At 51.3% G+C, this 24,471-nt stretch overlaps 1 protein-coding gene across 2 annotated transcripts in view; it reads right to left on the bottom strand.

Annotated features, from left to right (window-relative positions):
• Nucleotides 1-24,016, bottom strand: part of Fis1 (fission, mitochondrial 1) — a 49,081-nt gene extending 25,065 nt beyond the window's left edge. The window contains exons 1-4 of one of the 2 annotated variants that reach the window (XM_059249692.1): nucleotides 23,883-23,898; nucleotides 22,111-22,196; nucleotides 21,049-21,166; nucleotides 17,499-17,713 (exon numbers count right to left, since the gene is read on the bottom strand). In XM_059249692.1, coding sequence (XP_059105675.1) covers nucleotides 17,499-17,624 — 126 coding nt within the window. In that variant the 5' untranslated portion in view covers nucleotides 17,625-17,713; nucleotides 21,049-21,166; nucleotides 22,111-22,196; nucleotides 23,883-23,898. Of the gene's footprint in view, nucleotides 1-17,498; nucleotides 17,714-21,048; nucleotides 21,167-22,110; nucleotides 22,197-23,882 lie in introns of both variants that reach the window. The other variant, XM_059249691.1, reaches the window with a different exon arrangement.
• Between the last annotated feature and the right edge of the window lie 455 nt (nucleotides 24,017-24,471).

The following is a 24,471-nucleotide window of genomic DNA, read 5'->3' as shown; positions in this document are numbered from 1 at the left end:
CAGCGTGCTCCCCACAGGCATGTGCAACCGCAAACACATGTGAGCACACACAACAAACACATCTATAGAAAATTTAACACCACGGTGAACTTGGCTGTCCTGGTAGCTCTGGTTTGGGTCGGGGATGCCCTCAAAGCCTCGTGTGCTGTGTCACACCCATCTGATGGCGAGCCCCGGAGCTGACGGGACCTGGGAGGTGGGGTCTGGTTGGAGGAATCCATCCCTGTAGGACCCGGAAGGCCTTACAGTGTCCTCACCCCTTCCTCTTACTGTTTGTTTTCCAGAGGCCGTGAGGTGAGCAACCCTGTCTTCCCACCTGCTTCCGGGCATGACTTCTGCCCTGTCAGAGACCCACGCAAAGCAGTCGGGAGACCGGGCTGATCCGAGCTCGAATAAACTTTTTCTCTTCTGGTTGACTGCCTCGGGTATTTTGTCAGAGTAACAAAGAGCTAACACAGCAGGTTGAGTTCATTAAAATTATGGGGTGTGTGTAGGTCAGAGGACAACTTGCAGGAGCCCGTTCTCTCCTGTCATGTGGTCCCAGGGACCAAACTCAGGTCACCAGGCTTTTCCTTACTGACACATCTCACCGGCCCTTTGTGTATGCACATGTGTGTGCACCCACATTTGCAAATGCAGAGGCTGCTGCTCAATCACTTCCAGCCTCACGACCTTGAGGCAGAGTCTTTCACTGACTCCGGAGCTCGGCTGGCCGCTGACCAGCCCCAGTTCCTGTCCCTGCCTCCACAGCACTGGGTCACAATGTGGCTGTGGCTGCTTTCTGTGGGTCTGGGGATTTGAACTCAGGTCTTGCCACTTGTGCAGCAAACCCACTGAGCCATCTCTGCAGCCTTACGGCATGTTTAAAGAGGGAGGGCACGAGGACACTCATCTGGTGCTTTGTATGGGGCCGGGGTGGTCACACAACAGGCGTGTGACCACCTCCTGTGGAGAATTGTGACCCTAGGACTCCAGGGAGATTTCCAGGACAAGGACATCCCAGATCAGCCCCTGCGGGCGGTGTGCTCCTGAAACAGGAAAGTGTGCGCTTGACCCTGCCACCCTTCAGCTATTTATATCTCCTTCCCCGCTGTGCCTGCATTGAATGTATCTGCTGAAATAAATCTTAACTGTGAAAACGCTTTCATGTGAGCTATGTGGGGCCAGCGGAAGGAGAATAGAAAGATGGGGAATGATGGGAGGCGGGGAGGGGGGGGGAACGGAGCAAGTGTACACATGCACAGACATTCACGTGTGTTCACAAATACGCGCGCGCGCGCGCGCACACACACACACACACACACACAATTGCTTGATGTACTTAAAACTATTGTCCTGGGGGGCACAGCGATGGCTTAGCCAATAAGAGCGCACTTGTTGCTCTTGCCGAGGACCAAGGCTCAGCTCCCAGCACCTGCATGGTGACTCACATCCATCCATAACTACAGTTCCAGGGGATCTGGTCCCTCTTCTGGTCTCCCACAGGCACCAGGCATGCATGCTGTGCTCACACACACATGCAGGCAAAACACTCACACATACAAAATAAAAATTTCTTTCTCAAAAACAAACAAACCACCACCACCAACAACGCCCCCCCCCCCCCGACAAAACCTATTGTCCCTATGAGGACATGGATACTCCTCCAATGGTACAGACCCATGGAATAATTCTGAAGGCTCCTGTGGGCTTCAGGAGATTTTGTCACATGACAAAGGCCCAGTTCTGTTTTCTACAAAAAGATTAAAGAGATGGGCAGCTGATACATAATTTTTCTCCCAATTCCACCGACGCCTGAAAAGGGAGACACATGGCTAATGTTTGCCTCTGTCACGGGACTATTTCTAGAAGAGACAGAAAGACAGGACAGTCTGGGCATTGTGGCATGGTCTACCAAGGTCTGTGAAGTCTCCGGTCCTGAGACAGAGCCATGTCACATGACCTAATGTCACTGCTGTAGGATGGATTAAAATCAAAATCTCATTTGAAACTAAGTTTCTCATCAAGAATCATTATTGAAAACATGATTTAAAAAAAAATGGTTCCAGGAATACACTGTGGAGAAAAGTACCACTGCTTAAAATGGGATACTTAGCGGCTTGTGTGGCTCCTGTCATGGTGAACACATTTTCTTTTTCAATTATGCTCATCCTTTTTCATTTTATCGAGTTTCTTGTCTCTGTGGACAACTGGCCACAGATAACAGCTCACTAAGAATTTTTTTTTTCAACCTCAGAGTGACTCTCATCAGCTCCAACTTAGCTGCCTGTTTTCCATTGTGAGAATTTGGAAACCGTAAAATGGGGACCAATTGTATCAGCTATCAAAGCAAATTATACGCCGAGATAATTAGGTACTGGAGAAGGTTCGAGCAGACTCAAGGTTAATAACCAACTTGAACAGGAATTTAACAATAAAGGCAGAATTTCAAAATAGTTGGGAAAAGAGGGATTCATTAGAAACAATTGGATAATCATGGGAAAGTGGGGAAGAGTTGGCGCTTATTCTACCGGGATCCACGCCAGGGCCTTATGTATACTAGGCAGGTGCTCTACCACTGAGCCACACCCCAGCCCCTCACTGGGGGATTCTAGGCAGGGGCTCTACCACTGAGCCACACCCCAGCCCCTCACTGGGGGATTCTAGGCAGGTGCTCTACCACTGAGCCACACCCCAGCCCCTCACTGGGGGATTCTAGGCAGGTGCTCTACCACTGAGCCACACCCCAGCCCCTCACTGGGGGATTCTAGGCAGGTGCTCTACCACTGAGCCACACCCCAGCCCCTCACTGGGGGATTCTAGGCAGGTGCTCTACCATGAGCCACACCCCAGCCCCTCACTGGGGGATTCTAGGCTGGTGCTCTACCATGAGCCACACCCCAGACCCTCACTGGGGGATTCTAGGCAAGTTCTTTAAAAAAGTTAAAAATTTTAAATTAAAATGAAGCATGAGGGGATGTGAACAAGCACAGGGAAGGCTAGGCATGGCGGCACACACACGTTATCACACACCTGTTATCTCAGTACAAAGGTGGCTGAGACGGGAAGATCAGGATCTAGGGCAGCCATGATGCTCAGTTAGTAAAGGGCTTGTATAAGCACACGGACCTGGGTTTGATCCTTAGAACCCACGTAAAAAAGCTGGGCGTGCTGGTGTCTTGTCAGTCACACCGAGTCAGGCAGATCCATCCGGTCTGGCCTCCTTAGTGAGCTCCAGATTGGAGAGAAATCATGACTCAGGAAACAGTGTGGATGGTGTTGGAGGAACAACACCCAAGGTTGTGACCTATGACCTACACAAATATGGGTAAGCGTGTATACACACATACACACACACACACACTACCCTCCACCAAAGGCCAAATACATTTTTTAGAAACAAGTGTGGCTGAGTCTCATGTCAGAATCCAGTTTATTCCATATCACAGTGTTGGTACTGTCAGGAATGGCGGCAACTGTTGTACATACAAAGCAGTTTTCCCGGAGGCTCCCAATCTTCTCAACATTGTAGCAACATCCACCTTGGAGAGAATCCTGGGGATGTAGGAGGCATTGGCCAGCATCCCCACACACCCTGGCTACTTTCCACGCAACAGAAACCCACCACAGTGACTACCTGAGGGCTTTCAAGGCCACAAAACTCATTCAACGTCAGAGAATTCACACTGGAGAAAAGCCCTATGCTCGTGAGGGCGTGTCAATGAATCCCGTTTGCTAGGGCCTTGCAGCTATTAGTCGGCTGGGGTTTGCTTGCAGACAGAGACCCCGGGGAGACAATGGGTGGTGAAGAACCTTTGGTCAGAATCCTAATCTACTGACTGTACCAGCTCTTTCATTCCAGGTACCATTAGCTAAGTCATCAGTGAGGGACATGGACACGACAGAGCACTTGTGAGAAGCGGTGGGGAGTGTGCTTGGAGAGGAAGTTACAAGAGAAACTGGCAAGCAGAGATGGCCCGGTGCTTCTCATCAGAGAACCACAGGAAAGAAACCCGTGAAGGTTGAGGGAGAGGCTCGAACATCACCCCATGGCTGCATGGTGTAAAGCCCTCATGTGGAGGGTCAGGGGAAAGCTGCCGCTTCCCTTTATTGGATTTAAGAGACTACAAAGCCGTGATCTCTGTAGGGAGGCTTTCTGGGGGTGGGGGCGAGGGTGGGGGGGAGACTTTGGGTTAAAAAGTGTCAGCAATAGTTTTGGCAAGTCTATAATTCCAGTGACTCAGGGGGCTGAGGAGGAGGAAGGATGTGAGTGAGATTCAGGCCAGCCTAGGCAACTCAGTAAGACCTTGTCTCAAAATCAAAAGTCAAAAGAGGGCTGGGGTGTGGCTCAGTGGTAGAGCACCTGCCTAGAATCCCCCAGTGAGGAGCTGGGGTGTGGCTCAGTGGTAGAGCACCTGCCTAGAATCCCCCAGTGAGGGGCTGGGGTGTGGCTCAGTGGTAGAGCACCTGCCTAGAATCCCCCAGTGAGGGGCTGGGGTGTGGCTCAGTGGTAGAGCACCTGCCTAGAATCCCCCAGTGAGGGGCTGGGGTGTGGCTCAGTGACAGAGCACCTGCCTAGAATCCCCCAGTGAGGGGCTGGGAGTGTGGCTCAGTGGTAGAGCACCTGCTTAGAATCCCCCAGTGAGGGTCTGGGGTGTGGCTCAGTGACAGAGCACCTGCCTAGAATCCCCCAGTGAGGGGCTGGGAGTGTGGCTCAGTGGTAGATCACCTGCCTAGAATCCCCCAGTGAGGGGCTGGGGTGTGGCTCAGTGGTAGAGCACCTGCCTAGAATCCCCCAGTGAGGGGCTGGGGTGTGACTCAGTGACAGAGCACCTGCCTAGAATCCCCCAGTGAGGGGCTGGGGTGTGACTCAGTGACAGAGCACTTTTCAGAATATGTGAGGTCCAAGGTTCAATCTCTGGTTCTGCACATACAAAATAATATTGGGGAGGGGGGAGGCCCCGACTGGTCACAAGGCACACACATTGAAATGCTTCTTTTTTGCCGGTTCAGCGCCCGACCCAAGCCTTACTCCTTTGTTACCTCACAGGAGGTTTGGTGTGGTTTGGTTTTTCCCCTCTCTGGTGACTCATCTTCCTTGTCCCTTTTATAAGCTGAGATCCACTTTGCTGGTTTTAGCCTATTCCCATTGAGCGAATGGAGTCTACAAGAGACAGATGTGAGCTACTGGCCTTGGCATTTGGGGCCCAGCTCCATATACACAGTGTATACACAGGGGCACACAGGCATGTCCTGAGGGCCAGTGTCAGTCTACGTCACAGCTTCTCATTGATTTAACGCAAACCTGGCTGGGCCCCTGGGGTTATTCTGAGCCGCCCCAGAGGGAGGGAGGCTTTTCCTAGACTCTGCTTATAATGGGGGTGACGTGACGAGTACACTGAGGCTCCAGGAGAAGCCTGGCTTTTGAATTTAGAAAACAGAGTTTCAAAGAGGACAGGCCCGGCCTTGAGTTGAGCTTCTCCAATAATCTCGGACTTGTCCTCCACCTCCCAAGGGGTAGGATTACAAGCATGTACTACCATGCCTAGTTTAGGCAGTGCTGGGGATCCAAGCCAGGGCTCTGTGCCTGCTAGGCAAGCACGCTGCCCACTGAGCCACACCCCCAGCCTCCCCCGTCTCCAGGTGCTCAGAGGCACTTCCGGCTCCTGCCGGCTTTGCTTGAACAAAGGTAGAAAAAGGGGGTTGGGAGGAGAGAGAGAGAGAGAGAGAGAGAGAGAGAGAGAGAGAGAGAGAGAGAGAGAGAGGAAGCAGGCACAGCCTTTTTCCCAAGAGGATCATTTTAAAACAACACTGAGGCTGTCTCCTCCTGAGTTTGGTCTTTGCACCTGCTGGCTCCGGATACCACACACTGCTCCAACCACCAGCTGTAGATCCTGGCCATTGCCTTCAGAATTTACTCACCTGGCCTATCCTGGTTTCTCACTCTTTGGGCTCTGGATCTCAGGCACTAACACCCCGCCCCCCGAAAAAAAAAATTTTTTCTTAAAGTTATGCCTCAGCCCTGGCTGAGAAGACTTGGGCTCATATGCATATGGAAATTTCCAGAACTATTTATCCTTCCTGATCTGTGTCCAGGGGGCCTGAAGGGTTATGACTAATCACTGGGCCTGCTCTTTAGGCTGTGGCGGAGCCTGCCCTTCATGGTTCGTGTCCATTTCCTACCGTCTGTGGTGGATTTCTCCCACCAACACTTAGGAAGACAGCAACTTGGGTTGTTTTCTCCATTTAGAGCCTCAGAGAGACCCATAGGGCAGCAGTGAGGGCGGGGAGGCAGGGAAACTCCGTGAAGAGCTGTTTCAGGTGCCAAAGGCAGGACGGGAATCAGGGGACAGTAGGCTGGCACAGGGCAGGCTGGAGGGAGATGGCTCCTCTGGCTCCTTTTGCTCATCTGCCTGGTCATCCTCACCTGGGTGTCCCCTCTTGGTCTTGTTACCTCGTGGATGCAAGGTGGTCCCAACAATTTCCCTGTAAGTGTATTAGCAGAACTGGATCACATGACCACTTCTAGGTCAAGCAAGAGCAAAAGTAAAAAATACAAGCTTGCTACAGTGGCACATACAGGCGAGGACCGCCTGGTGAGCTACAGGGCCATGAGGCAGCTTATTAGCCATGACCCTACTCTGAGCATTCTCTTCTTTTCCTTTGTTCCAAAGAAAGGTTTATTTCCTTTTCCACAGTAAGTGGATTTTCCCTATATAATAGACTTATTTCCTATTTCCTCATTAAAATTCTCCATTGTGAGTTTGGCTAGAACATTGGACCATCAAAGCCCTACTTACCATCATAACATCTTGCTACATACTGTCAATCAGTCTGATTTCAGGTTCAAATTTCAAAAAAAAGGGGGAAATTACCTAGCCTGACTGGATTTCCTTCCATTTTCGAGTCAAATGACTTCCAAAGTTGCTGGCCAGCCTGTATTAGACTCTGGTCCAAAGAACAGAATACATGCACAGAGGTAGAATCTTGTAGTATATGACTCTGCCACCTAGGTACTACTGGCTAGAAGTAGGATAGGTAAAGTGGAGTGCAGTGGAGAGGGATATTGATAGTGTGGGCTCTGACAGCCCAGAGCATAAGATGAAGCTACTCATCTGAAGACAGTGTACACATAAATGAAGGTAGAGGCACTAGGGACATCTTAGCCCCGGATGATTTTACAGGGAGAGGAGAAACCCAGCTGGCAGGCAGAGCAAAGGCTCCACACAGAGCCCCACTTGGACCATGTCGGCTATCTCCAGCCAATCCAAAGAAGGTCTCAGACAGAGTGGAGCCGAGATAAACCGTAACAATGCCTGACTTGCAGATTCAATGGCATAACCAGAGGCTCTTGAATCTGCCCCAACTCAAGAATCCCTTCAATTCCCACAGCAGATACGCTAGTGTCTGCTGATAAGAAGCTTATGTCTCTTATAGGGAGCTCATGTACCTGTAAAGTATTGGATAGGTTTGGGCAGGCTAAAGATGAGACTGTAAAAACAGTGCTATTTTCAACCAGCAAATGGAATTGAAACTCCTGCAACCAACCCCAGGACTTTCATGGGCATAGTTACTAGGAAGTGTACATTTGAGTCCTAGCTCCTCTACCCAGGAGTTGCAGGGCTTTGAGAGAGATCTGAGCAAAGCTCTCCACACCTATTTCCCTCAGTTGTAACATGGCCCAAAGACAGATTCCAAAGGCTTGTTGACAAGATTCAATGAGGCGCTGCACGGGACTCCCAGGTCACTGTGAGCACTAACAAGTGAGGTACTTTTAGGAGAGTCTCTCACTTACTCAGGAAGCAGAGGCAGGCAGACCTCTGTGAGTTCAAGGCCAGTCTGGTCTACAGAGTGAGTTCCAGGACAGCCAGAGCTGTTACACAGAGAAACCCTTTTTCGGAAAACAAACGAGAGAGAGAGAGAGAGAGAGAGAGAGAGAGAGAGAGAGAGAGAGAGAGAGAGAGAGAGACTGGGAGCCCTGCTGGTAACCTCAGAATGGGAAGTAGGGGGATGGGAAACGCAGCATGGAGAAGGGATTTCAAGTACGTTGCCCAGGCTGGCCTCAACCACACTTTGAACTCTTAAGTGCCTTGCCTCCATCTCCTAAGAGCTACGACTCCTGGTGTGTGCCGTCAAGATGCGGAGGGGGGGTCTTTACAGCTTTTCACTACTGTCTTGAGCAGGTTCCCAGCAGCCCTCTTTGGAGGGCCTGGGTTAGGGTAACCTTTCACCTTAGGCCTTGGTTCCTTTAAGAGCATGCATTTCCTCTACTTCTGTTCCCTCTACCCATTTTTGTCATTTCTTAGGGAATGTGGTCTTGGGATGGCGATCTTAGGGGCAACTAGAGAGAATGTTCTAGACGCTTAGTACAAAATGCATTTCCAGGACAGTGGTACAGAACACTGGAGACAAATGGATTCCTATGTGGCCTCTAGCAGGCACTCCCTTCCCTCTGCCTTGGCACTTGGCGACCTGTCCACATGCTCCCAAGTGCTGGGATTACAACCATGCACTACCACATCCGTCTTACGGAGCGCTACAAAAGGAACTCAGGCTTCGTGCATACTAAGCAAGCACCCTACCAAATTGAACTACATCCCTATCCCTTCATGTGCTTGCTTTAAAAGGTCAGAAGGGAGCTGTGGCCATATAAGAACTTAGATTTAGAGACATTTGCCAACCCCCTTTTTATACATGAGATAAGAGATTTTTATAACCAACAGGGAAGGGGGCGTCTATCCTTGGTGGGAGCCAGAACTCAGCCATATTCTGAAAGAAGGGATGTGACCTTTACATGGGGGTCGGGAGGGGGTGGCAGGGTAGCTCGGTGTATTCCTTCACTTTTGTGTGTTACTTCCATAAACTGTCTGTCCACTAAGTCCTCAACAGGTACAGACCTAGGTGCCACGGAAGCTGAGCCAGCAGAGCTCCAAATTCACACTGGGGGTGGTCCCTGAGCCAGCCTCCCCGACACCCTGGATGTGGTGAACAGACACACCAGTGCCCATTCCTGCTTAGTCATCAGGTGACCTTTCCCAAGGTCATTCCTATGTCCTAGCACAACACCCAACTAACTAGTACCATCTCCTTGGCAGAGGGAGGCAGCGGGGGCTCCTGTCACTTGATAGGTCTTCAGAGCTAATGTGGCTGGGCTGCCTGGTGGGCAGAGCAGGGAGGAAGAAGAAGCAATAAGAAACCCCTTCCTCCCTGTGCGACCTTGAAGGAAAGACAGAAAATCATCTGGAGAAGGCAAGCTTCATCTTCAAAGGCAAATGGCCACAGTGTCCACAGTGACACACAGTCACCAAGTCACAGTACCCTTCCTCGGTGTTTTTGCACTTGAAGGCTCCATGGAGAATGCAAAGGACAAGATGTGGCTCACCTTCAAATGTTAGATCTGTCAGAGGAGGAAAAAATAAGGTATAAATAGATCGTAGGTGAAGAAGGCATTTGTAGACATCAAATTCTCACAGAAATATGTCAATGTGGTTCACAGAATCACCAGAGGGCTGCCGAGAAGAGGTGGGCTTTGGGCAGGTTTGAGAGATGGGCAGAGGGCCGGTCTCTTACTAGTAATTCCAGCATGCAGCAGGCTGAGACAGGAATGGCGAGTTTGAGACCAGCCTGGGTTATATAGGTGGTCCTGGGCTGTGTGAGAACAGCAGCTGGATAAAAGCAGGGGAGGCAAGCCACACCCCGCCATGGTCTCTGCTCAGTTCCTGCCTTCAGGTTCCTGCTCTGAGCTCCCGCCCTGGCTTCCTTTATGGTGGACTGAACCTATAGGATAAATCCAGGAACTCTTTTCTCCCCAAGTTGCCTTTGGTCATGGTATTTCCGACAGCCACAGAAAACAAACTAAGATAAAGCCTAGCCCTCACTTTGGGCCATGCTCTGCCCAGACGTTTGGATGGGATTCAGTAGCTAACCAACAAATTCGCGTGGCAGAGAGGATCTTTGAATGCGATGAATAAGGGAAAATTTCCATTCACTCCATAATTCATACTGGAGAGACGCCTGATGAATACAGGGAGGGAGGACGTTCCTTGGATGGAGGCAAGCAGCCATAGAGAGGGGAAAATCACAGGGTGGATACAGCACCCGAATAGGCTCGAACCCACGTCAGAGCTCATCACTCTGGAGCCCATCACAGGAGACAGCGCACATCCTCCACGTGTGGAAGTGGAGCTCCGAGGGGCCCACGGCTCCCAGCAACGTCACATGAGCCATTTGGAGTGAAAGCCTTTGAATGGGATGAATCGGGCGGGGGTGGTGATGGTTCACAGGACAAATCAAGTCTTATTCATCAGCTGAAGGTTCCGGCTGGGGAGAGGGTGGATGCTTGTCATCAGTGACGAAGCCCGGGGGCGCTCCCATCTCACAAGACAAGGATAGCAAAGACGGGCGAGGACAGTGATGGAGCCTTGGAGCACTTGTGACCTAAAGTGCTCACACAGGAGGAAAGCATGACGGAGGAGACCGATTTAGCAGGGGTCTTGATGGCCCTCGTGCTGTTGGCAGCAGCAGATGAGGCAGAGAGCCAGGTGCGGCCGTGGAGACCTAGGCCAAACGGGTTTGCGAGGGGCCGGTGGGGTGGCTCGGTGCGTAAAGGCGCTTGCCACCAAAGCTGAGGGCCTGAGTTCAATCCCTGGGTCCTACCAGGAGGAAGGAGAAAACTGACTTCAACGAGACGGCTTCTGACCCCCACATCCACACAGTGGGATGTGCCCTACCCCCAAATAATTAAGTGTAATTTTAAAAAAAGTAGTATAAGTAAATAATTGATTTCAAGAGAGTTTGGGCCAAGCCTCAGCTACACAGAGCCTCTACCTCAAAATTAGGAAGGTAGTTGAGTTAATAGGACGCTTGTCTAGCATGCACAGGGTCCCGGGTTCCATCCGCAGCACCACATAAACCTGGCATAAGGATGCACTCCTGAGATCTCAGCATTTGGGCGGTAGAGACAGGAGGATCGGGGGTTCAAGGTCATCTGTGATTATGAAGAGAGTGAGGACAGCCTGGGCACCAGGAGACCCAGGCAGGCAGGCAGGGAGGGAGCGAGAGCAGAAACAGAAAGGCTAGATTTCAAGTACTGAACCTTTGGGACAGAGGTCTCCAGATGAGACACAGCCCTGCACAGGTGACCCCTGGGGTCCACTAAGGGTCCTCAACCCTGTACAGGAGAGAAGAATCCAGGCTCTGTGGTTCCAGAAGCTTCCTTCCTCCTCTGGGCTACATGCTTTCTTCACAGTTCCTCTCTCCTCTTCGTTCCTCAGGAAAATCTGGCTCCTCTCTTCAGTTCCTTGCCTAGGCCTTGTGAGGGCTCCTAACACCAGAAACTCCAGGCACTCTGGCTGCCCGCAATAGGCAGGAAGGCCTGGCCACCCGTGCGTTCCGGAAGCGGCGCTGCTATGGCTGGCTGAGGCGTGACAAGTACCTTCAGGGCGCCTGTCCTGTCCAGTACTGCTAGTACACAAGACAAGGAAGAAGGCAGTGTGAGCTCCCAGTGGTGCTCTTGGGATTCGAGGGGTACCTGCGTCCAGAGGTTGCAGATAAGGGTTTGGAAGAGAGAGAGAGAGAGAGGAAGAACTGTGGCATGATGGCCGCCATCGGGGTGCCGGGGTGGGGAGGTGAGGGGTGGGGGGCTGCGCTTGTTTGCCACAGCAGCCCTGCAAGCTCAGCCATGGACGCTGTGTCGATCAGAAATCAAGCTGGGTGTGGCGACTAGGCCTGTAACCCCAGCACTTGGGGAGGCTGAGGCAGGAGGATCTTGAGTTCCAGGCCAGCCTGAGCTAACCAGTCCAGTGCGGTGGCTCAGGCTTGTAATCCTAGCACTGAGGAGAGTGGTAGAGGAGGGTTTGGGGGTTCAAGGCTGGCCTCAGTTATGTCATGAGTTTGAGGCTAGCATGGGTTATGTGAGATCCTGTTTCAAAAACACAACAACAATAACGAACAGACAAAAACAAAAACAGATACAAAAACCAAACAAAAGGAAGAAAATAAGATTCATGTGTAGTCTGTAAGTGGCAGAGTCCACACCGGAAGCTATTGAAGCTACCTTAGACCAAACCACACGGTCTCTCTATCACCAAAAGGGACGAGGGGCAGAACTGGAGACACCACTACTGGGGATGTATTTCTAGAGACTCTGTGGGCACTGGGAGGTCACGTGAACGGGAAGGTCAAGGGTGAAACAGACATGCACCCACGGAGCACACCTCTCCCGAGCCTCACAGGGGAACCGGGAGCCGCGGTGCTGGAGAAGTGAACAGATAATCCTGACCCCAGGCTCTCCAGGGACTCCTGTTCTAGAAGGGAGGCAGAGAATCCAGCTTGCTAAGTGTTTTGCAAGTGGATGTACTGGGCCTCGGGGGCGAATTACATCATCTGACACCATGGAGTCCGCAGAGACTTCTGGGAAGGTGATCTCTGGTGAAATGCAGAAAGAACCTTCCAGGAAGTGCCTGGCAAGATCTGATGCTGACGGACAAGTGTGGGGGCGGCTGCAGGAAGCCTAAGGTAGTCAGGAAACAGAGGAAGCTGGGTATGTTGGTGCATGCCTGGAACCCCAGAGCCGCAGAGGCAGAGGCACAAGTCTAAACTGAAAGCTTGAGGCCATCCTGGGCTACATCGTGAGTTCCAGGCCAGCCAGAGCTTTGTAGTGAGACCCTGTCTTAAACACAAAACCACCACCAAACAAACAAAGAAAGAAAACATGTGGAGGGAGATGAGGAGGGATGAGGTCTGCGTGGCCCAGTGACCCTGGTAAGGTGCTCTGACTCAGTCCTTGGAGTGGGGAGGCAGCGGAGGGTGTTAGGTTGAGGGGAGCAGTCTGGGTAGCCCTATTAGCTCCATCATCTAGATTTTCCTTTAAAGCCCAAGGCTGCAAAATGAAGGGACATCCGTCAAATGTAGGCAGCGCCAGGGAACGAGTGAGCTCTCTTTTTCCTCACGAGCCAAGGTGTGTGAGTGAGTGTGTGTGTGAGTGTGTTTGTGAGAATGTGTGTGAGTGTGTATGTGTGTGAGAATTGTGTGTGTATGTGAGTGTATGTGTGAGAATGAGTGTGAGAGTGTGTGTGTGAGTGTGTATGTGTGTGAGAATTGTGAGTGTGAAAGTGTGTGTGAGTGTGTATGTGTGAGAATGAGTGTGAGAGTGTGTGTGTACGAATGTGTGTGTGTGTGTGTGTGTGTGTGTATGTGTACAACCTTGGGTATTGTTTCTCAGGCACCATGCATGTTCCTTTCCTCCCTAAGTTATTTACTTATTTTATGTGCAATGGTGTTTTGCCTGCATGCGTGTCTGTGTGAGGGGATCCGACAGAATCCCCTGGAACTGGAGTTACAGACAGTTGTGAGCTGCCATGTGGGTGCTGGGAATTGAACCTGGGTCCTCTGGAAGAGCAGCAGCCAGTGCTCTTAACCACTGGGCCATCTCTCCAGCCTCAACCTTGTCTCTTTAGGCAGGGTCCCTATGTGGTCAACCATTAGGCAAGGCTGGCTGGTCAGCAAGGCCCAGGGGTCCCCCAGCCCACCTCTCCGTTGTTGGCACTACGAGCCTGAGGCCACCAGCTGGCCTTTTGTGTGGTTTCTGGGGACCCAAGGCAGGTTCTGTGCTTGTGAGGCAAGCTCTTTACCAATGGAGCTACCCAGTTAACAAGAGTCCTCCCTCTCAACAGCATCTCACTAAGCACCCTGTCTGCCTGTCCTAGAACTCTCCACGCAGATCAGGATTGCCTCAAACTCAGAGATCCGTCCACCTGCCTATGCCACTGTGTGAGCTCGAATGCCCAACTCCCAAGGTTTCTTGGAGGTACAGAGAGCAGAGTGAGCTGAGTGCGGCTCAGGGTGACCTGGATAAAACAGTCACCGGTTTCTGTCCCTGGAGAAGGCTCCGAAGGGCATGCAGATCCGGTGCCTGGGCTTCTGTTCGCAGCAGGCTTTGTGGGGGACATTCACGGGCAAATGTCGCCCCCTTGTGGCTGAGAGCAGTATTGCCCAGAAGAGCAAGACGGCTAAAGACGGGCCCAGTGAGTGTTTCTAGTGACGTCAATGCCAGGGCTGCACGGGGCTAGCGGCCTGAGATTCCTCTTCTAAGGGTGACTGATGAGGAAAATGTATAAACATACACATGCATATTCATCTAGTCAGCAAGTGTTCCAAAGGTATTCAAATGTCAGCCATGATTCCTCACGACTGCAAACTAGACTTTTCTCACGTTATTATCTTCACTTTTGCTATTAATAGGAAAAAATGTAATACAAAAATTTTAAAAAGAGAAGTGAGCTAGTGAGAGGTCTCGGTGGGTAAAGGCACATGCTGTGTAAGTCTGATAACCTGAGTTTGATCCCTGGGACCCACAGTAGAAAAAAAGAGCCAACTCTCAAAAGCTGGTATGTGTAAGCCTACAGGTGAGTGTGTGCACACTCACGTGCACACACACACACAATATCAACCCCTAAACACACAAAGGTCACAAGCAATAGAACACTAGCCCACAGGGGGAACATAAGTGGGAGCCAGGCTGCTGAAATGTGAGCTGATGCTGGTCTGTGAACCACCATTCAGGGCAGTTTCCAGTTCCCTTCCTTCCAAACCGGGCTGGTCACAAAGCCACAGGGCGGGCCTGCACCTGGGGCCGGGATTCCAGATGAAGGGTTGCCCACTAGACCTCTCTGTGTTCTTTGGGACCCTTCAGCTCACGCACCTGCCAAGGGGAGAGGCTGCCCTTACTGTACGGTCCTGAACTTCCCTGGGTCTCCAAAGCATCGCACGTAAAATATCTTTCCCACAAAGTTACAGGGAAGATTATATAAACTATAAAAATGTGCCGTTGCAGCCGGGCAGTGGTGGCACACACCCTTTAATCCCAGTACTTGGGAAGCAGAGACAGGCAGGTCTCTGTGAGTTTGAGACCAGCCTGGTCTACAGAGTGAATTTCAGGATAGCTAGGGCTATTCAGAGAGACCCTGTCTCAAGAAAAAAAAAGAAAGAAAGAAAGAAAGAAAAAAAGGGTTGCTGCGAAAAAATCTCTCTCTCTCTCTCTCTCTCTCTCTCTCTCTCTGTGTCTGAGAAAAGGGGGGGTCAATGAATACGGGGTGGGGGCCGGTGAGATGCCTCAGGGGGTAAAACTGCTTGCTGCACAAGCCTGGAGACCTGAGTTTGATCCCTAACACCTGTGTAGAAAAGCCCAATGGGGTGGTGTGAGCGTCTGTAAATCCCAGAGACAAGATGAGAGGCGGAAGACAGGAAGGAGGCTTGGCTGGAAGCTCGGGGGCCACCTAACCTGGGTTCCCAAGCATGGAAGAGACAAGAGACACCCTCCTCAACAAGGGGAAAGGACCAGCCCCTAAAAGCTGTCTTCTGACTTCTACATGTGCTATGGCATATGTGTGCTTCTTTATCTTTCTCTCAGAAACACACACACACACACACACACACACACACACACACACACACACACTGAATAAAATAAAAATCACATGTAAATAAGCTAAATCGAAACAAGCTTGCTGAGGTTCAGCCGCACACTGAAACTCCAGTTTAGGTCGGGAAGGTGAGTCAGAGCCTCGTCACCCGGCAGGGACCTGGAGCCAAGGCCAGACTTCCACGTCCAACCCTGGTCAGCCCCTATCAAGAACATCAGTTTGGTTGTTCAGAGGGCATCTTGGGTCAATCTTCCATCAGGGTGGACCTGCTGTGGCACAGGGCCAGACACAATAAAAGGGACAGGAGTCTTGTCATCTGAGACAGGATGACAGAGCTCAGGAGGTCTCCAGTCTGTGGCCCCTTCCATGGAGCTGGCCATTAGGGGAATCCCTGACTTCTTGTCTTCTTTTCTCACTAAGTGGCCCAGACAGGCCTCGAACTTGTGGTCCTCCTACTCCAGCCTCCTGAATTCCGTGATTATATGTTCATCGTCAGGCCTGGCTCCCAGTCATCTTCTTTTCTCTTCTTCTGCTCCTCTCCCCCCACACCTCCCTCTTTCCCTTCTTTTGGACACAGGGTCTCACTATGTAGCTCTGGCTGGCCTACAACTCACTATGAAGACCAGGCTGGCCTTGAACTCACAGAGATCCACCTTCCTCTGCCTCCCCAGGGCTGAGATTGCAGGCACGCCCCCACACCCAGCTCTCAGCAAGGAGGCCCCGGCACCGGTCTTTTTACAGCGTCTCTCTGAAAGCTCCCTGCAGAATGGGTGCAGCTGTGAGTCAAGCCTATGACAAGCCTGAAATTGCCCACAGACCCCAAATGGGGTGTTCCAGGGACTGACCACGAACACAGGGTCTCCATGTGCACAGCACCTGTGGATTACCCTCAAGCGTGGTTTTCTGCCGGGTCAGACAGCGGTGTGTGGGGGGAAGGCCTTCCCACAATTTATGGAATTACTGAGATGTCCTCCGAAGGCTCACCTTCTGAATGCTCAGTGTCTGGCATGGGCTGCTATTTGTATACTTATTTTTATATGTACATGTGTGGGGAGGCAGGCCACATGAGTGCCAGTGTCTGAGGAAGCCAGAAGAGGCCATCAGAGTGCCTTGAGGCGCCAATGTGGGTGCTAGGAACCAATTCCAGCCCTCTGTAAGAGCAGGAATGCTCTGCTGAGCCATCTCTCCAGGTTCTTGTGCTATCTTGAAGGCTGTGTATGTTGCAGGTGATGGGGCCTGGCGCATGGAAGTAGGTCACTGTGGGCAGGCCTCTGAGGACTACGCCCACTTCCGGTTCCAGTCTACCTTCCGTACCCACCACCATATGGGAAGTCTCTGCCACACACTCCTGCGGCCCTGAGCTCTGCCCCGACTTCCCTGCCAGGATGGACTGAATCCTCTAGAGCAGTGCTTTTCTCCTGATGCTGCGACCCTTTAATACAGTTCCTCAAGTTGTGGTAACCCCAACCATAACCTCATTTCTTTGTTACTCCATAACTGTGATTTTGCTACTCTTATGCATCGTAATGTAAACATCTGATATGTGACCCTGTGAAAGGGTCGCTTGACTCCCCAAAGGGGTTGCGATCCACAAGTTGAGAGCCACTGGTCTAAACCATAAGCCTAAATAAACCCTGCTCTCCTTTAGCTATTTTCTGTCAGGCATTAAACAATTTAAACTTTTGTGTGTGTGTGTGTGTGTGTGTGTGTGTGTGTGTGTGTGTGTGTGCGCGTGTGTGTGCAGGTCACTGTGTGTCAAGTCCTTTGGAGCTGGGGTTGCAGGTGGTTGTAAGCCAATCAATCTGGGTGCTGGGACCCAAACCCGGGTCCTCTGCAGGAGCAGCAAGTGCTCTCAACTACTGGGCCGTTTCTCCAGCCCTGTCAGGTATCTTGGCCAAGGGACAAGAAAAGTACTTCACCCTTGGGGCTCACTCTTTCTCCCCCAGGCAATGGAGGAGTGGCACCCCTGGAAGACAGGCTGGTCTCCCCAGAACCTCTTGCTTACACAGACACTCTCCATCAGACCTGTGAATGCTACCTGGCACTAGGCACACACGTCACACCAATGGGAGCGACTGGAACAAGGAAGGGACTTACCTGGATCACTCTTCCCTCTTCCAGCCTGCTTGGATCTCCTCTCCCAGGAATAGTATGGCTCAGTTTTCCCTCCAGGAGATCTTGAAGCCAATGGAGGGTACCTGAACGCGCCGCGATGTTCAGCATGGGTGCTGCGAGGCCTCTCCAGAGCTTCTGCTGGAGGTCCCTCGTGGATTAACTTCCAGAAAGTCCCAATTTGAGGTGATCTCTTTGGTCTAAAAAACAGAACATTCAAATGTGTTCTATTACCTCACGGTCCACGAATAAGTCCTTTCCCTTCTGGACCCACCGAGTAACCATGGAGTACAGTACAACAATGGGATGTGATTGGTATGATTTTGTTTGTTTGTGTTTTGTTTTTCAAGACAGGGTTTCTCTGTGTAGCCTTGGCTGTCCTGGAACTCACTCTGTAGACCAGGCTGGTCTCAAACTCACAGAGATCTGCCTGCCTCTGCCTCCCGAGTGCTGGAATTAAAGGCGTGTGCCACCGCCACCAGTAAATGGCACAATCTTAAGGGATCAGAGTTCTTGTTTGCTTGTTTGAGACAAGGTCTCCGGTAGCCCAGGCTGGCCTTGAACTCTGTATAGCAAGGACGCGATATATATGTATTTTGAAAGACAGTGATTTTCTGGGTAGCCCTGGCTGTCTTAGAATTCACTATGTAGATCAGGCTGGCCTTGAAATCTGCCTGCCTCTGCCTCCCAAGCACTGGGATTAAAGGTGTGCGCCACCACCACTCATCACCAAGGATGCTCTCGAGCCTCCAATCCTCCTGCTTCCGTCTCCCAAACACTAGGATTGCAGGTGTGTAGGTGTGTACCACCACGCCCAGTTTCCGTACTGCAGGGATGGAAACCAGGGATTCGTACAGGTAAGCACCCCAGGAACTGAGCTACTTAGTTACTTAATGATCCACCCATACTATGCCACAGTCACAGTCACAGCAAGAGATAGACACTTGTATTTTGGAGACAGAGTATCACTCTGTAGCCCTGGCCGGCTTAGACTTCTCTAGGTAGACCAGACTGATCTTGAACTCACAGATATCTGCCTGCCTCTGCCTCTGAGTGCTGGGATTGAAGGTGCAACCTACCATGCCTTTTTTTTTTTAAAGACTATTTAAAAAAATATTTATTTATCTGTGTGCATTTGTGTCCGAGTGTATATGCAGAGGAAGCAGGGCCTCTCCCTGAACCTGGGGCTCATGATTTCTCAGCTAGGCTGGGAGCCAAGGAGTCCCAGGAGTCCTCCTGTCTCTGACCCCTTGGGGCTAGGGTTGCAGGCATGAGTGTGATACTCAGCTTGTTGCGCAGGTGCTGGGATCTGACCTCTGGTCCTCATGCCTGAGTAATAGGAACTCTTAGAACTCTTAACTGCTGAGTTATCTGTCCAAGCCCTCCCCCACCCCAGCCCCTGATCATCCTGCCTCAGTTTCGGGGTTAGAGCAGGTTATGGACTATGATGATCTCAGAGAGATTCTGACTTACTTCCATTTTCTTTTCTAGGCTTATTTGGTTGGCTTTCTTTCTTTCTTTCTTTCTTTCTTTCTTTCTTTCTTTCTTTCTTTCTTTCTTTCTTTCTTTCTTCCTTCCTTCCTTCCTTCCTTCCTTCCTTCCTTCCTTCCTTCCTTTCTTTCTTCCTTCCTTTCTTTCTTTCGGTTTTTCGAGACAGGGTTTCTTTGTGTAGCTTTGGAGCCTGTCCTGGAACTCGCTCTGTAGACCAGGCTGGCCTCAAACTTACAGAATCCACCTGGCTCTGTCTCCCGAGTGCTGGGATTAAAGGCGTGCGCCACCACAGCCGGGCTTTGGTTTCTTTTAAATCCATGAGAAAGCTCGCCAACTACAGTTTCCCATCTCTGGGGTGGGGTGAGGAAGGAGGAGGACTCTGAGGACAGGGAAGACGGGACCTATGAAGGGTTTGATGAGAATAACTCAGCTCTGCTGACCACCCAGTGCAGGGTGTGGCTGACAGGCGCTCGGGAAAGTGTGACTGGCACGTGAAGAGGTGCTGATGGCCTCCCAGGGCAGAGTCCTGGTGCTCAGGCAGGCAGCAGCTGCTGCTGTGAGACAGGGTGGAGGCTGCACAAGCTTAGGAGGACTTGGGTGGCAGCTGTGGGGTGAGACCCGGGGCAACTGCAGGAGATAAGGGCAGAAGAGGCAGGAAGGCTGGGCTCGGCACTGCAGCCGGGCAAAGAGCGAGTGCCAGTAATAAAGAGGAATGACCTGAACCGTGACTCTCTCCTGTGGTCCCAAGCTTTGGGAGCTGAGGCAGGAGGACCACAGTTTGGGGTCAGCCTAGTCTCCACAGTGAAGCCCTGTCTTACACACACACCCACACCCACAAGAAAACATCAATAAAAAGAACTTCCATATGTTAGCACACTGTCATTTATAACGTCCTTTTAAATCTACTACTTATTTGATATATCATCTGGGCATCAAGATCAAACTCAAGGCTTTGTGTGTGTTAGGTAAGGGCTCTACCACTGAGCCACACCCCAGCCCCTCACTGGGGGATTCTAGGCAGGTGCTCTACCACTGAGCCACACCCCAGCCCCTCACTGGGGGATTCTAGACAGGTGCTCTACCACTGAGCCACACCCCAGCCCCTCACTGGGGGATTCTAGACAGGTGCTCTACCACTGAGCCACATTCCAGATCTGTTATTTTGTCTGATATTCATATACAGAAAGCCAGAGGCTCAGAGAATTTAAAGGACTTGCACCAGCCTGTACAGCTGCACAAAGGGAGCCAGAGCCTGCCTCTAGCTAGCTGGTGGCAGTGCATCATTGGGCTGGGCAGGTGGAGAATGGCTCTAGTCAACGCACTAAAATCACTGAGACTCTGGAGATTTCCACACACCCAATAACTAGCAGAATAAATGCTGCTCCAGTACTGGAGAAGGGCCCTGACCACCATTAGATGCTGAACCACGTGGACTGGTCCTGAGAGGGTGTGGCTAAAGTGACTCTCATCCAGCTGTGTCCCAGCTGTGTCCCAGAGTTGCACTACACAGCTCAAACTGACCTCAAACTCCCACCAATGCCCTGCCTCTGCCTCCCAAGGTGCTGGGATCCTAGTGTGAAGCCCCACGCCCAGCTTGGGTCTATTGTTTTCATCTGCAGCCTCTCCTCCTGGAACAGGCTCTCCCAGGACAAAGGAACTGGCTAGTCCCCAGGGACACCTCCCGGAAATGGAGTCCAGGCTCCGTGAAGCAAAGGAGAGATACCACTGTCGTCCACAAACCTGCTCCGGAGTCACCCTGCGGCATGCGGGTCACCTAGAAAGCTATCAGATGACAAAGGGGCAAAGCCTCATAGAGGTCCTAAGGGGGAATGGAGGTCACAAGCCACATAAGGTTACAGACAGGAGGGCCGCCCTGCTTCCACGATCACCTCAGGACCCTCTCCGATTTCTAATCCAAAGTGGGCTCATAGGGTAGAGTGAGGACCACACCAGGTCCTTATAGATCTCAAAGCCGAGTGAGAAGCGTTCAGCCGCTTTCCAGCCCTGGCCAGGGGGCACGGACGCCGGTGGGTCCTGTTCTTACCGTGGCTCCAAGAACACATCTGAAGCTCATGATGCAGATCTTGTTTCCATTGTACAGGTGTCTGTCCTGTGTTCCAGAAGCTTCCCGAACCATCAAGAATAATAGAACATCAGGAACTCTAAAAGAAATAGGAGTTATCAGGGAGGACATATGGCCCGTGCTTTACCCCCCTTTCCTTCCTCTTTCTTCTCTCCCCACCTCTCTTTCATGATTTAGCTAGGTAAGTCCTTGCATTACAGGCACAGGACACTGAAGGTTTTTTGTTGGTCTTATATAGCCCAGGCTGACCTCGAACTCACTACGTAGCCGAGGCTAACCTTGAACTCCTGATCCTCTCTCTCTTGCCTCCACTTTCCAAGTGTTGGGATTACAGGCAGGCACCATCCCACCTAGTGTATGTGGTGCTGTGGATGGAACCCAGAGCGTGGTGTATGCTAGGCGAACACTGCACCACAGCCCCAGCTCTACTTCCTCCCTTTTAAGAAAATTGTTAGATCCCAAACATAGACCAGGCTGGCCTCGAACTCTCAGAGATCTGTCTGCCTCTGCCTCCCGAGTGCTAGGATTAAAGGTGTGCACCACAACGCCCAGCTTGTTTTTAGCTCTTTTTGATAGGGTTTTTACACAGCCTTTCACTATGATGGTCAGGCTGGTCTTGAACTTGTGGCAACTTCCCACCTCTGCTTCTGGAATCATGGGTGTGTGCCACTGTGTGCTCCCCCTACCTCTTCCCACCCGATATATTTTTCTTTATTAATGATTTCCTTTGTATTATTTTTATTTATGTGCATATGTACATGTTTGTGTGAGTATATGTGTGTGGTACCCATGGAGTCCAGAAGAGGGCATCAGATCCTTTGGATATGGAGTTACAGGTGGTTGTGAGCCACCCAATGTGGATGCTGGGATCCGAACTCAGATTTTCTCAAGAGCAGCATGCACTCCTAACTGCTGAGTCATTTCTCTGCCCCTAGATTTTTTTTTTTTTTTTTGAAACAGCTTTCAGGCTAGAAAAGCAATGTTTCTACAAATACCTACTACTAAATAATAATAAAAACTTACAGCCTTATAAAATGTTCAAAGACAGGGCTCCTGTAGCTTTACTAGAACACTTGTTTAGTATGTGGAAGTCCCTGGATTAACCCACACTAGAAAAAAAAAAGTATAAAGGAAATGCCCTTCATAATATTCTCTCTCAGAGATAATCTAAATTACAATTATTCAAATTTTAATATGGCTTGAAAATCTGGAAAGCTTTAAAGGAGATGTAATCTGCATATATGTAAAGGCAGTACATTTGGGCCGGGGGTGGGGGGTGTTGGAATGGTGCCGTCAAACAGCCGAGTTGGAACTCCAGAACCCATGCTCAAATGCTGGCTCTCACGTTTATATATGAACCGGCGCACGTGGAGGTCAGAGGTCGACCCTGGGTGTCCTTCCTGTCACTGTCCTTGTTTTTGAGACCTGTTCTCTCGATAGCCTAACGATCCCTGACTTGGCTGGGGTGGCTGGCCAGCGAGTGGGCTCTTGAGATCTGCCTGTGGTTGCTTCCCGGTGCGGCATTGGGACTACAAGTGTTGCTTGGCTTTGTGATGTGGGTCCTGGGGACTGAAATCAGGACATCAGGCTTGGTGGCAAGCACTTCCCCCACCAGGCACCTCACTGCTCCCACTCCTGTTTTTGTGGAGAGGGGACAAGGTTTCACTCTGTAGTCCTGCCTGGTCTGGATCTTGCTATGTAGATCAGGCTAGCCTTAAAATAGCCTTGATCCTCCTGTCCTGCCCCCTGAGCACTGGAATCAGGAATGTGCAACCAGCCTGGTGCTTTTTGTTGTTGTTGTTTTGGTTTGGTTTTTTTTTGCCTGTAATCCCAGGACTGGGGGAAGCTGAGGCAGGAAGATCGCCCCAAGTTCCAAGCCAGCCTAGGGTCACATATACAGACGGTATTTCAAACAAACAACAAACAAAACCCTGAAAAACCAAGAGAGGTGGTGAGGTAGCTCAGCAGGTAAATGTGGTCTCTGCAAAGCTTGACCTATGAGTTCAGGCCCCAAGACCCATATGGCCAAAGGAAAAGAATCAATTCCTGAACCCAGAATAGATACTTAAAAAAGAAAAAAAAGCAACCTAAAAAACTCGTATTTATTGGAGTGTTGCCGTTGTTTGCTCTTAGAAGGAAACAGCTCCCGAAGCACTGCAGACGTATGGTCTGTCCGCCCCCCAGCTGGATTGTCGATTTGGGGTACATTATTGACTCTGACCCCAGCTCTCTCTTCTGCAATAGAGGACGACTGTGGCTGGGGCAGCACCCATCGTTATTTATTGTGTGTGTGGTATATGCTCACGTCTGTGTGCAAGCTCGCGTGCACCCTAGAGACAGGGTCCTTCCTGAACCTGAGGCTAAGCTGGCTAGGCTGGCGGCCCGCAAGCCCCAGCGATCCTCTGGTCTCGGATCCCACAGCGCTGGCGTACCGGGTGGGTGTGTCCATGTCCAGGTTTTTGTTGACGTTATTGTTTTGTTTTAACGCGGGTGCTGGGGATTCGAACTCAGGCCCTCGTGGTTGCACAACAAGCGCTCTTATCCCCTGAGTCATCTCCCCAGCCAAAGGGCCGCATCTAAACGCTCCACTCTGGCCCTTTCTATGGGTTCGCTCTGATCACCAGGACTCATTTTGCTATTCCGGACAAAATGAAGGAACCTGAACGGTGAACCCGAGGCGTATCACTGGGGGTTTCAAGACCGGAGAGGTGGCAAGCACGACACCCGGCACAGGGCCCGGTTTCCTGCGCATCCAACCCCGGTCTGGGCCTGATATCCCGGCTGAAAATTCTCACCGTGTAAGGTTGATCCGAGCCGCAAACACCTGCGGAGCCGCGGAGCCTCGGTACCCGCCACGGACCGCAGCTAACGGCAGCTGCTCGTGCCTAAAACTACATTTCCCAGAGTTCTCCGCGGCAAGCCGGTTACGGGGGCCGGGCTCGCGACAGGAAACTCATTGGCTTCGCATTCGTTGGAGGCCCACAAGGTGCTCTTACGCAGATCTGTCACTAACTCTCACAGCTGCCATCCGTCTGTTCGCGCGCTCGCCGCCACTAGACGGGAGGAAGTGGAGGAAGACAAGCTGCAGCCTGTAAGGGAACGAAAACTACATCTCCCAGAATGCTCCGGCACGCACAGCTTCCTGCTTCGAGGAGCCGCACCGATGACCGGCCTCTGGAAACCGGCTAGTGAAGAATCAGAATCCAGACGAGAGGAACGAGGAAGGACAGAATACGATATTTGATTTAAGCAATGCTGACGAGTACAGCGCCTCTTTTTCTCCCTACGGATGCTCAGGGCCAGAGCAAAGGGCGAACAGCCCTCTGGGAAGTGCAAACGAAACTGCCTGGGGAACTATGGGAAATGTAGTCCATTGATCACTAG

The sequence above is a fragment of the Peromyscus eremicus genome, chromosome 23, assembly GCF_949786415.1.
Source record: "Peromyscus eremicus chromosome 23, PerEre_H2_v1, whole genome shotgun sequence".
NCBI classification, from domain to species: domain Eukaryota; kingdom Metazoa; phylum Chordata; class Mammalia; order Rodentia; family Cricetidae; genus Peromyscus; species Peromyscus eremicus.
Note: the sequence above shows the minus strand (reverse complement) of the source record. Positions and strands in the feature narration are given on the sequence as shown.